Source organism: Branchiostoma floridae, chromosome 17 (assembly GCF_000003815.2).
Source record: "Branchiostoma floridae strain S238N-H82 chromosome 17, Bfl_VNyyK, whole genome shotgun sequence".
Lineage (NCBI taxonomy): Eukaryota > Metazoa > Chordata > Leptocardii > Amphioxiformes > Branchiostomatidae > Branchiostoma > Branchiostoma floridae.
This window is the reverse complement of record NC_049995.1, coordinates 1,306,642-1,320,674: the sequence shown is the minus strand read 5'-3', so window position 1 is coordinate 1,320,674 and position 14,033 is coordinate 1,306,642. Positions and strand designations below refer to the sequence as shown.

The 14,033-nt window shown below is 37.2% G+C and overlaps 1 protein-coding gene and 1 long non-coding RNA gene across 2 annotated transcripts; both read right to left on the bottom strand.

Moving 5' to 3' along the window:
- Positions 1 to 4,910: 4,910 nt before the first annotated feature.
- Positions 4,911 to 10,131, bottom strand: LOC118404803. Its single transcript, XR_004829811.1, has 4 exons — positions 9,758 to 10,131; positions 9,001 to 9,444; positions 7,598 to 7,839; positions 4,911 to 5,634 (listed from the first exon to the last, which is right to left on the bottom strand). It is a non-coding gene; the product is annotated as an uncharacterized LOC118404803 (long non-coding RNA).
- A 222-nt stretch (positions 10,132 to 10,353) lies between these two features.
- Positions 10,354 to 13,885, bottom strand: LOC118404876. The gene is made up of 4 exons (XM_035804256.1): positions 13,753 to 13,885; positions 12,945 to 13,061; positions 11,761 to 11,937; positions 10,354 to 10,587 (listed from the first exon to the last, which is right to left on the bottom strand). Exons 1-4 carry the CDS (start codon positions 13,883 to 13,885, stop codon positions 10,469 to 10,471), a joined length of 546 nt encoding a protein of 181 aa, XP_035660149.1. The 3' UTR covers positions 10,354 to 10,468.
- Between the last annotated feature and the right edge of the window lie 148 nt (positions 13,886 to 14,033).

Here is a 14,033-nt window from a genome sequence, read left to right as displayed (position 1 = left end):
GAGCAGAGTTGAAAGTTTCAATTTGAACACAAGGTTGATTTCTCAAAATTTGAAAGTTGCTGTTATTAGGACATCGATTACGTAACTTTGTTACAGCTTTCTGGATCATTCTGCAGGGTTTGATGGTGTTTCCTTGAAAACCAGTAGAGAAAAATATTTGAATTTTTGACCAGTATTTTATGTGTATCTGTCCCTGCCTTTGTTTCCAGTGTGTAGACAGTCTGGGATTTTTATTAGTTTATGTATTTATAGGGGTCAATTCACCCCTCTAGCTGCTGGGATGGTCACAGTAGGGAGTACTTCCTTAGTGCTTTGTCCAGGGTACACCTGTTTGGTCTTTAACAGTTGTTTTTCTTTGTTCACAAAACCTTTCCTAAATGTTACTCTACTATTGGATCATTGGTACCCTCTACTTCTCCCTTGTCTTTATCAGATAGAAATATAATCCAGCACGCACAGAGAGAATCACACAGCCAAGTGACTTTATTATATACATGTAACGTTATGTACAAGTGACTTTATTACTTAGTTTTCGCCTATATGTATACACTAAAAGCCCCTAGGTGTATTACTTTACCGAGTCTTGAGAACTGAACAAGAATACAAGATTATATATACTTGATTCTCTTCACACAGATGTGTACACTTCTGTTAATAAGTAATATCACTTGGAGTTATTCAGACTATAGTGTATCCGTTATAACTTGGCACATAATTATCCAGACCTCAGTGTAATATCATATCATTGGCTCATATCATCAGTTCACATTTCTCTCCACACGTCAGGTATGTACACATCTGTAAAGTAATATCACCTGAGATATATTATTCAGACTTCAGTGTTTAATCATATAACTTGAGACATAGTTATTCAGACTTTAGTGTATAATCATATAACTTGACACATGGTTATTGAAACTTAAGTGTATAATCATATAACTTGACACATGGTTATTGAAACTTAAGTGTATAATCATATAAATTGACACATAGTTATTCAAACTTAAGTGTAGAATCATACTGTATATAACTTGACACATGGTTATTGAAACTTAAGTGTAGAATCATATAACTTGAAACATGGTTATTCAAACTTAAGTGTAGAATCATATATAACTTGATACATGGTTATTCAAACTTAAGTGTAGAATCATATAACTTGACACATGGTTATTGAAACTTAAGTGTAGAATCATATATAACTTGACACATGGTTATTCAAACTTAAGTGTAGAATCATATTGTATATAACTTGACACATGGTTATTCAAACTTAAGTGTAGAATAATATATAACTTGACACATGGTTATTGAAACTTAAGTGTATAATCATATAACTTGACACATGGTTATTGAAACTTAAGTGTAGAATTATATATAACTTGACACATGGTTATTGAAACTTAAGTGTATAATCATATAACTTGACACATGGTTATTGAAACTTAAGTGTATAATCATATATAACTTGAAACATGGTTATTCAAACTTAAGTGTAGAATCATATATAACTTGACACATGGTTATTCAAACTTAAGTGTAGAATCATATATAACTTGATACATGGTTATTGAAACTTAAGTGTATAATCATATAACTTGACACATGGTTATTGAAACTTAAGTGTATAATCATATATAACTTGAAACATGGTTATTCAAACTTAAGTGTAGAATTATATAACTTGAAACATGGTTATTCAAACTTAAGTGTAGAATCATATAACTTGACACATGGTTATTGAAACTTAAGTGTAGAATCATATTGTATATAACTTGACACATGGTTATTCAAACTTAAGTGTAGAATCATATAACTTGACACATGGTTATTCAAACTTAAGTGTAGAATTATATAACTTGACACATGGTTATTCAAACTTAAGTGTAGAATCATATTGTATATAACTTGAAACATGGTTATTCAAACTTAAGTGTAGAATCATATAACTTGACACATGGTTATTCAAACTTAAGTGTAGAATCATATAACTTGACACATGGTTATTGAAACTTAAGTGTAGAATCATATTGTATATAACTTGAGACATGGTTATTCAAACTTAAGTGTAGAATCATATAACTTGACACATGGTTATTCAAACTTAAGTGTAGAATCATATAACTTGACACATGGTTATTCAAACTTAAGTGTAGAATTATATAACTTGAGACATGGTTATTCAAACTTAAGTGTAGAATTATATAACTTGAGACATAGTTATTCAGACTTCAGTGTAGAATTATATCATTAGCTCATATCACCAATTCACATTTCTCTCCACACTGATGTGTACACTTCTGATAATATGTAATTATCATGTGGGATATAGTAATTCAAAGTTTAGTGTACAATCATATAACTTGACACATAATTCAGACTATAGTGTATAATCATATAACTTGAGACATAGTTATCCAGACTTCAGTGTATAATTATATCATTGCCTCATATCATCAGTTCACAATTATCTTTACACAGGTGTGTACAATTGTAATATCAATGGTGGGACATAGTTACTCAAACTTAAGTGTAAAATGATATAACTTGACACATAGTTATTCAGACTATTGTGTATAATCATATAACTTGAGACATAGTTATTCAGACTATAGTGTATAATCATATAACTTGAGACATAGTTATTCAGACTATAGTGTATATCATTGGCTCATATCATCAGTTCACAATTATCTTTACACAGGTGTGTACAATTGTAATATCAATGGTGGGACATAGTTACTCAAACTTTAGTGTAAAATGATATAACTTGACACATAGTTATTCAGACTATAGTGTATAATCATATAACTTGAGATATAGTTATTCAGACTATAGTGTATAATCATATAACTTGAGACATAGTTATTCAGACTATAGTGTATAATCATATAACTTGAGACATAGTTATTCAGACTTCAGTGTATGATTCTATCATTGCCTCATATCATCAGTTCACAATTCTCTTTACACAGGTGTGTACACTTTTAATATGAATTGTGGGACATAGTTTATCAAACTTCAGTGTAAAATAATATAACTTGACACATAGTTATTCAGACTATAGTGTATAATCATATAACTTGAGACAGTTATTCAGACTTCAGTGTACATTACTACAATTATATCATTAGCTCATATCTTCAGTTCACAATTCTCTTCATGCAGGTGTCTACACTTCTGTTAATAAGTAATTTCACCTGAGATATAGTTATTCAGACTTCAGTGTATAATCATATAACTTGAGACATAGTTATTCAGACTTAAGTGTATATCATTGGCTCATATCATCAGTTCACAATTCTCTTCATGCAGGTGTGTACGCTTCTCTTAATAAGTAATTTCACCTGAGATACAGTAACTATAAGGCTATACAATTTGTGCAAGTGCAAAAATAGCAGTTGACGTTACTTTTTTGTTCTCTTTTTGCTGTATAGCAGGTAAATTTTCTGCAATACTAAGAACAGACAAATATGCATAATTTTAAATAATATGTTTACCTGATATGTAGTATATTGCAAGTTTTGAAAAATGGTAATAACATTTAGCATTTTTTTCTTTCAATAAAACAAAACCAAGAACCAAGAACCAATAGACATGCACATGTGCCTTGCCTACATAACACATGCATAAAGAAAAATAGGACCACAAACAATAAACATACATGTACATAAATTTTTTGTACGAACCTAAGCAGTTGGTATTCTTACCCTCAGTAATCTGTCAAGGATCGGAAGAAAAGGATAAGTTGCCTAAAGAAGTAAAACAAACGTTAGGTGTTATAAGGTTAAGCATTTACCATTACATATAGCATCAGTAACTGAACCAAATCTACTGCAATTTCTAATACACACTTAGTCTAGCAATTCTACCATACAGCTACATTTTGTTTTGGATCGACAGGTTCTTGATAAAGCGACCTAGTCCCCCTGATAGACACAACTGTAGGTGTGGGGTAGCTCTGTAGAGAGTTGACAAGGATTTTTTAGTTAAAGAATTATTTATGGTCCCAGTAGGCCACACCATTTTTTTGTTGTTTCTCGGATTTTTAAAGAAAAAATTGGGTCGGTCGGTAAAAGAATGTTGTTTTGTTTCCAAAAAGTCGAGTTTAGGAGAAATCGGACAGGAAAACCTTACCTTTCAAAATTTAGGGGGTCCCTGGTAGCAAAGTCCAAAGTTGAAAGAAAAATAATAATTCAATAATAAACGTACCGTTCAAAACTGGCACGTACAGCTACTAGACGTCAACACGAGGTGTGGCCATCAATTTGAAAAGTTTCTTTTTTTTCTTTTTCTCAAATCGGAAAAACATTGGGTAGGAAAATCCGTAAGGAAATATTACATTTTGCCCGACGTCCCTGTTCAGCAAAAGGTTTGGGTATTCAGGAAAAGGTTAGCTCTAAGCTATAAGCAAGAGATGAAAAAATGAATGCTTTCAGCATATCTAAGCAAACATTATGTTAGGAAAAGGCAAATATTGATAAAAGTTGTATTTGTTAATCTGGGCGATCCCTACTAGATTTCTACTTTATAAGATTATTACTACATTTCAATACCTAAAGAAAATCTATTTTACGTATAAATGAAACATATTCTTAATTCTACCACCGCTAACCTGACATGCCTTTAAACGGTAAAATCGTACCCTATGGTATATAGATTGGTTTTGTAATATCAGTACGGCTGTTCTTTTCTCACTACTTATATTGTTGTATTTTCGTTAGGTACGATTTTCTAAAGCTGCATATGAAATTTAACCACCTGCGAATTTGTGACCCTTTTATGGTATTTTTTCCATTTATACCAAAGTCTACATGTCAACTATCCTGTATTCATTGGGATTCTAAAGTGAATGAATGAACTTAAAGTACAAAGTAAAGATAAAGATAAAGGGTAAAATATCTTAATCACCATAACAATAAGGGCTAGCATATGTTTTATATACTGCGGTTGAACTGTAGCACAATATGCATTTAGGATTTGTTTCACTGGCAACACTCTAATGAGCCAATAGGAACACTGTAAAGCTTCACATTTGTAACGATTGTTTTCAATAATCAAAACTTAAAACTTTTAATTGATATGGGAAAGTTCTTGTACACAACAAGATTAAACTTACTAAGTGCTTACGTTTCGGTGTCTATCAGACACCTTCCTCAGAGCTCCTGACTGGAGTTCTGCTTCTCCCTGCTATATGTAGCCGAAGTAGGCGCCTTTGTGGCGAGAACACTATCCTAAACGTGGCCAAGTTTGTACCCTCCCTGGTCCCAGTTCATCACTGGGTTGACTCTTTTTAAACCATAACTTAAGCAATTAAGTTTAACCTGGTTGCGTACAAGAATTCTCTTATATTCTACCAACCTGATGAAACTATTTTCGGAATTAACTTTTAATGTTTTGTATTCTATACCTGTCTCTCTCGGCTTTGCTTAGAGAGACATGTATATAACACAAAACGTGAAATATGAAGTTATTTTGTATTTTATTCGTGTAACGGCTTGCCAAAAACTTTGCTGAAAGTTGAAAGCAAATTTTCGTAATTGTTTCTTGATGACGCTGAGTTTTCTGCAGTCATTCATTCACTGCATTCTCCACGACTGCAGTGTCCGTTAGGGTCATCCCATCAGATTTCATCTGTACAGAAGAAAAATAATCTTAAAAGGGTGATCGACTGAAATAATGCCCCTTCGCTAAACTATACATGGTAATAGTACATCTTTCTTGTGTTTTGTGACGTTTGAGAAACAATCTGACATAATCAAAAAATGCTTAATGATATAGAAAATGAACTTGATTTATCATATAAATAAGTTTTACTGACATTTTAAAAACCTAATGCATTCATGATTACACAAATAGCTGTTTACTTTTTTCCCAAGCTTATTAGGATCACGTTAATGTCTGGTAAATTTGATATGCAACAATAATATTTGTATGTATGATAGTTATATGGAACTATTAACAATTCAAATTTTGTTATCATGTTTCTGTATAATCCAAAAATTAACAATTCAAATTTTGTTATCATGTTTCTGTATAATCCAAAAATTAAAGCTGAAAAATTGCGATGGCCACTCGGATAAATTTGATTAACATATGAACACAATTTTGTATTTCCATAAAACATTGGCAACCAAGTTTTATAAACTGCAAGTACTAGACTTTAGAGGATGCATTAGGAGTTTACCAGAACCACGGAAAACAGAAATTTCACATTAGTGACTTATTGTCATTTTGAAGACCCTGCATCTGCTCTGCGCAGTGGCTCTGGTAATTTGTTTTATTGTTGCTGGAGAGTATTTACAACAAGTAAATACGAACAATCATGATTTAGAAAGTAACATGAAATGACCCATTTGCATAAAAAGCACCGATCTACGACCGTCGAATACACCCGATCATTCGATACGGAAGTTAAGCAACGCGTAGTCCGGTCAGATCTTGGATGGGAGGCCACCCGAGGACGACCGGATGCTGTAGCCTCACGAAGCATTTCAAGAAATCGTCTTCAGGGAGGAACGTAAAATGGGGGTCCCGTGCTCAAGGAGGCGCCTCGACCACGTTAATGAGCCTCATAACTTGCACTTTGGGTACCTACTGGCTGCAAATAAATCATTTGACAGTGCTTTTCGTGCAATTATCCGAATAGTGCAACAAAACAAAGTTATTAAGCTGGACCACACCTCCAAGGGATTCTGTAATTTTGTGCATTTAACAATTAAGTGTGTGATTATCCGTTGTGCAATTAACTGGAATTTACTGGTACTATATAATATATCTTTGCCATAATACAGCTCACAGTTAAACATAATTACCTGTTCTATTACATTGTGCAAATACGAAGAATACGAAATAAAAACCTCACACTAATCGCGCTGTAGAAAATGATCCATGCATTCTGAACAACTAGATGTTTCCCTCTATATCTCCAGCAACATTAAAACCATTCACTTGTGCCACTGTGATAATGAGCCTCTTAAACTCACAAATTCAGAGATAAAGAATTCAAATGCGTCTTTTGTGGTGCTGGCAGAACCCTACTAAGCCATATTAACACCGATGCTTCGTTATTAGCTTTGGTCTGTAAAACTAGTCAGTCCGTACTATATGGAAATAAAAAGGTTATGCTCGTATCTACTTAATTTTTTTTAGGATGGCCAACGCAATTTCAACCGTAATTTCTATTTTCATTTTTTTAAGGGGTTACAGAACGTGATGAAGATAACTGAAGGATTTCGATTTTATGGCTGTTCCACATACATACCACAAATAAAAAGCGGGATACAATTTGGCAGACTCCCATGCCTGGCTTTCTTGTGCAATAACTTAAAATTTCTGTGACAAACGCACAACGAGATTTGCATTTCGTCAATTGTATGACAAATCAAGGGCATCATCGTGGCCAGCACCTGCGCGCTTCGGTCATATATTAATTAAGCCATCATCATGTAAACTTAATACAGTTGCTTACTTTGCTTAAGGCTGTCCGTCGGTGCCGACGATGACGTCACATCAGGTTGACCGCATGTGTTCTTTGGTGGCTGATAAGTCCGATTCTGGATTTACACGTCCTACCGCACTTATCACATAGGCCTACCAGAAAACACTCGGACCTCGCACAAGGAGAGAACTCGGGAAGATCCGGGTGCACGGATGCCCACATAATGTCCTCGCATTCCAGCACAAGGAACGTTCATGGATATTGATTCCTCACGTGGATTCGAACTCCTGACATAAGGATGGTCACCACCGCACTTGGGGTTCGCGCTTACGTCCTCGGAATCCCCGATGTGGATGTTGAAGGGGTTGATTTGGTCATCGTTGTTAAAGATGACCACGCTGTGGAGATTGGAGACGGAGCAATAGCACATTGTACATACAGATGAAAGCCACATAATATATGTGTAAACGTTGGTAGATTCAGTGCCACTATCACTGCTGTAATATTGTGACATGCATCTTGAATTTTCCTTTGCATCTATGACAACATGAAACGTCGGGAGAGGGGGGGGGCGGTCGGGGCTAAATCGCAAGAGTCTCGAGCGCCACTCAAGTGACCTCAATACGACAGCAACTGCTCCAGGTGCGGCCAAGGGACTGTATGCGGACTCACAACGCACCATCGCACGTATGGTAGGTTTTGTAACGTGCCTGGGGCATGGCTCTCCCCAGACACGGGACCTCCATTTTACGTTCTATCTGAAAGACGGCCCTAGCCGTAGCCGAGTACTCATTTTGACCTGAGTAGAGCGGGGAAAGCCGTGTATAGTGCCTTTCCCAAGGGCACAAAATCTGTGACACGCAGCCGGATTCGAACTCCAGACCTCTCGGTCCTGAGACAAATACACTGCCGCTGCTCCACGCGATCTCACGCATGAATTGGCAGGTTGGGGTTAAGGGTTGGGAAGTATCACCAAAGGGTGAGGATGTTTTCATTTAAAATGTGTGGTTGTGGTTTGTACAGGACTTGTTTATGGTAAAAATCGTTAAATTTATAGTTAGGCATTTTGCCCTAATGGTAATGAGTAATGATATGGCAGAAGGGGGAGATTGGGGGGTGTTATTCCTTCTAAAGCACCTAAAAGTAAATGTTATTTTCTGATAGATCATATTTTTGGAGGATAAAAATCTGACTTTTGTCTTATTTACCTTATCTGGATTTTCGTTTTTTTCGGCAATAATCATTTTCTAAATACAAGTACCTCCATAAGGACTGGCTTCTAATGCACTGTGTCTTATATGATTTTGCTTTCGCTAACAGTAGACGGGATGAGCTTTACAAAACAGTTAAGTGACTATCACACATGTAAGAAGATACAAAAAAAATCCCTAGGATACAGAAATTTAGGCCGTTTAGTATAAGGCGTTGAAAGCAGGTAACAAATCGTTAGAGGTCAACTAATTAAGAGATATTAAAGTACATAGAAAGCTTGAGGACCAGACGCCCTTTAGCAGATATTAACTGTTTATAAATATAGAGAAATATAATATACCAGTTACCAGTTGTGAATCCATGGAATTGCACTTCTTTTAACCACGGCTGCCAGCCAGACTGAGTCTCCTTGACTATGAATAGCCAATACTGCGCTGTTGCTCTGAAACCGCCGAATTCCTGTCGAGCATTCGTGCTGGCTCTCACGTTAGTAACGTACGTGACAACCGACCAGCTCCATGGCATCTTCTTCTCTGACTTTTGCAATCGGAATTTTTTAACGTCATGGTTGAAGTCTCCAAAGTTATTCATGGTGACTTTGATCAGTGTGAAGGGCGCTCCGAGGTCGTAAGCGATGTACCAGTTGTTATACCATCGATTGGGGACTTGAGGGTTCCACCAGGTTCCTACGTCCCCATCCAAGGTTTTTTGTGGATCATATATCACTCCTCCGTGCTCATACGGATGTCCTGATTGCCCAACAACCCTTACCGTATCCATGTCCAGCCATCCTGTGAAAGAGGAAGCATAATCGGAACAATGAAGTTGTAATCACGCAAGAAAGAAATATTCCACGCGGTTTTGTCGGTAAACTCACAGATTTTATGAATACCCCGTACTGTACATAAATCTTGACACATGCAAATTTGCATCCACCTGGTAAATGTGGGTAAATGCGGCAGATATGCTATGCCATGCGGTTTAATGATATATTAGCACATTTAGCTGATAATTGGTATATTAAACCTTTACTACCCTTTACAATACAAGTACAAATGCAAAGTTTGGAATGCATCATTTTCTTTATTTTGGAGTTATACGTACGGTAGTCAGTACAGCCTGAGCAGGTGCAGTGGTTGGCGCTAGCTCTACACAATCCCTGTGGGGAACAACAGGGCTCAGCACTGCTGGGGTCACACTGTCCGGGATTCTTTTTTTTTTCAAGGCTTTATTCGTAAAAAAAAACAAATAGTACATTTGTCAAAAACATAGTATCCAAGCTACTGTACAGGGAGTAATTTGAAGTACTAGTGTCGTATAAGTAAGAGTACATTTCTTAGGCACAATAGGTATTGCACATGGAAAACGAATCTTCGTATAAGCATTTCTCTCATGTGCATATACAGGCTATTATGTATAACCACAATACACGACATGATTGCCACAATTGTCAAGGAATAATTATGATACATGTTGATGGTTACAAAAACAACAAGTTTTTTTTTAAATGTCCCGGATTCTTTCCTGCTGCGACATGTCCTGAACCACATGTCCTGTCATCCCTCCAAAAAGCTATAAAGAAAACAGTTGTGAAATAGCATGGCTACAATCAGACTATGTGAAACGTGCATAAGAGTTAACAAGCAGACCATGTATTTGCATCTAGTTTAAAGCAGTATTCAATTTGGACTTACGTTTGCATATATCGTCGTCACCGACTGCGTGGTTGGCGGGGCACGCTGTAACGCATTTAAGTGTCTCATCTTCCATGCGGACGGCGTAGTATTTACATGCCCAGCACTTCATTTCATTTGGTTACGGTTTTAGGTTGAGAGGACATGTTGGCACGCATTGAGTAGTTCCATCATCCTTAGCAACGGAGTAGTGCTTACACTCGAGGCATTCGGTGTCGAGCTGTGATCCTAGGGTACATCCTGTATTGTATGATAAAATTTCGTTAAACCACCGCTGTTCGTCTGCAGAATAAGATCTGATCATAACTAATCTCACTGATTATTATAACCCTTCCTCTGCAACGTCGCCTCTTGGTCGTGTTGATCACAGCCTACCTACCCACCTAGTCCCTAGACCTCCCGGTCGTTGCGGGGACAAGGTAAACATGAAGATTGACAGTTATCTCCAGTACCGTCTGTCTTCTGCTACAGCTAGTCTTTCCTGCAGGTTGAGGAATGCCCACTATCTGATGTTGTCAGTGTGATCACAACATTGTGTTGTTAACACGAAAGCACCGAGCACTCCAGAACAAGACCATAAAACGACAAACCCGACCGATGAAGGACTCTCCAGTACCCGATCTTTTGGTCAGTGGGTGACTCAGCACCAGTGGGATGATGTGTCAGGAAAACGGGACACTACTGCCTTCTACATTACAACAGACAATAGCAACACATTTCCCTCTTAAGTCTGTACGTGACAAACCTTGGATCTCACCCAGTATCAAGTCCTCAATGAAGTGAAGACAGTCGGCTTTCAATCAAAAGAACTGGAAAGACTGGCGCAAACATCGTAACAAGATTCTGAGGGAGATCAAGCCTGCCAAAAACAGTTCTACAACACCAGACTTAAGAACCTTAAGAAGGAAAATCCAAGAACCAGCTGCAGGAGTTGAATGTGCTGACGGGGAGCCAAAGGAAGGAGTTGACAGTTCGAGTGGAGTAGACAGATAACGGCATAACAAAATCAACAAGGCTCTTACTAACATCACAACATCGTCATCACCGTTGAACTTGTCTGAACTAAAAGGAGTTCGCTTACGAACACAGTACACCAATAGCCGACCTCCTTAACACTTCCCTGTGAGATGGTACTGTTCCACAGCTACGGGAGGCGATTGTGGCACCTTTACCTAAAACCTTTGGATTCCCGTTCTGGCTACCTATATTAGCTGTAGCAGAAAACGTTTTGAAGCCATAACGTTAGATTGAATTATTGGTCAAATATAGATTTTATATATTTGTAGGCTGAGGGTAATTTCTTGTAACTAAGTAAATGAAGTCTTTTATTCAAAGTCATGGAGACATTTTTTGGCAGACAATCAGCTTAGACTTATGTTACACAAAGTGTTGAGAATTGATGGCATTACTTACCTGATCCTCCAAATAAGTTTTCTATTGTTTTTTCTGCCACCTCTTTTTCAACCTCTCCGGTCACCTCTTGCTCGTTTTTAACAGCGTCGGACATGATGTCTGGGCCCATGTTCCTCGCAGAACCCAGTTGATTAATTGCTTGTTTTAGTTGCTGGGGGTTGACCGGCTTCACTTTTGCTAAACAAGAAAGATAATGGCGGAAGATGTAAGAAAACCGCATTCAATAGAAATTTGACTGCCAATAAATCGGCCTCTAACCCTAAACCTAGCCCTTACTCATACGAAATATGGTAAAAAAATACACTTCCTCGAAAACAAATTTTTTACCATGAACTCATATTCTTACCATAACCCTAGCCTTTCCCATAACACTAACCCTAAGCAGTCATTAAAAATGGTAAAAATCTGGATGTTTCAGACCGGAATGACCAACAAAACAGATTTTCTACCACGAACCCCATACCCTAACTCTAGCCCTAAACCTTACCCAAACTTAGAACCTAACCCTAACACTAACACTAACAATAAGTTGTATTAAAAAATGGTCAAAATTTGAATGTTTTCTATCCATTTCAGACCAAGATATGGCCCAAACTACATCTCCTTGGAAACATGTTTTCTACAACAAACCCCTACCCTTACTTAGCCCTAATCCTAGCCCTTGCCATAACACTAATCCTAGGCAAGTTTTAAGATCAAATGGTCTAAATCTGCATTGCTTTCTATCCATTTGAGACTGAAATATGGCCAAACTAGAGTTCCACGACCCTATACCTTTACCAAATGATTCTATCTTTTACAACTGCTATAGTAATTGTGTTTGTCAGTTTTCGAATGGATTATATAATTTAGATTCCAATTTGCATAGTTATTATGTAACAATATGAGGCATCACTTAAGCTATCTACATACCAAAAATCATGACAATCCGTCAACCCCTTCTTGAGTTATTCCCTTTCAAAGTCTCACGATAAACTTGCCCTGCAGTTCCAAAACAAGCCGCTAGGGTGCCCAAAACCATACCACTTACTCTCGGCTTTATGTCATTATTACTGGGGGATAGACGGCAATTGGTCACAGAAAAGCAGGGTAGGGATCGAATACTTTGTTGAAAATAAAATGTTGTAAGCACACGGAACTAAGTACCAAAGGGCATATAGAAAAAGGCAATTATAGTAGCTTACACAAAAGGTCTCCAGCCATCTTCGCAATTGCCCCCAGGAAGCGTTTGTCAGGGACGTAAGTCGGAGCATGTTCAGCCGCCGCTGCTTTCATGGCTTCACTGATGTCATCAGGCAATTCTGGAGCAAAAAAAAGGGATTTTAAACGTTATCATTGATGTTCTTGCCATACATCTGCAAAAACTGACGGTAAGATTTTTCACCCTTAACCTTCATAAAGACAGCCCTATTGATGACCCTTAGTTTTGCCATTTATTATTCCTAAATTTTCATGGAGGTTATAATTTCACTAGCATCTGTGTGTGTGTGTGTGTGTGTGTGTGTGTGTGTGTGTGTGTGTGAGTGTGTTTGTGTACAAGATATGGCTTTGTGGATTAGTTTTATACTTAATTAGTGTGTGTATAGGGTGTGATAAAAGCTGTAAATGATCAGATTTGGTTCCCCTTTAGCTAGAGGCTTTCCTTGGCACTGCTTATTATTTAGCTACCTAGCACCTTTTAGTTAACACAAGCAGCCAACATCTTGGCCGACACCGAATATTGGCAAGCGGTTTAAATGCAGTGATGCTACTAATCCTACGGTGACATAAGATAGTACTAAAAAGCTGGCCAAGGTGTTTAGCCGAAAAAAGGACAACAAGGAGTCTAATCAGCCAAATGACAATCAATGGCTGTCATTGACCGTCTTAAATACTCGTCAGCTTTATAATGCTATATTTTTCCACCGTTAGATCTGCTTGGAGTCTATGGAACCACCAAGACTTCTGTCAAAAACTGTTGTTAATGTATGTATTAATGAGCAAGACCCTTACCGTCTAGTTGTACAGATTTTTTGATGATTCGGCCTTTGGTTGCTTCATCCTTTCCATACCACGTCACAGCAAGGTACGCGGCGACGGTCAGAACCAGCACCAAGGGCACTCCTACCCCCACTGCCTTCTTCATGTTAAAGAACTGAATAAGAAATAAAGAACGTTAACATGAATGTTGTTTTTACACCTTGTTCGCGTTTTCGACATTGACGTTAAAAACTAAAAAAAATAATAGTAATTAACCATAACAAACACTATGGTGCTACATTTATATTGTCTAA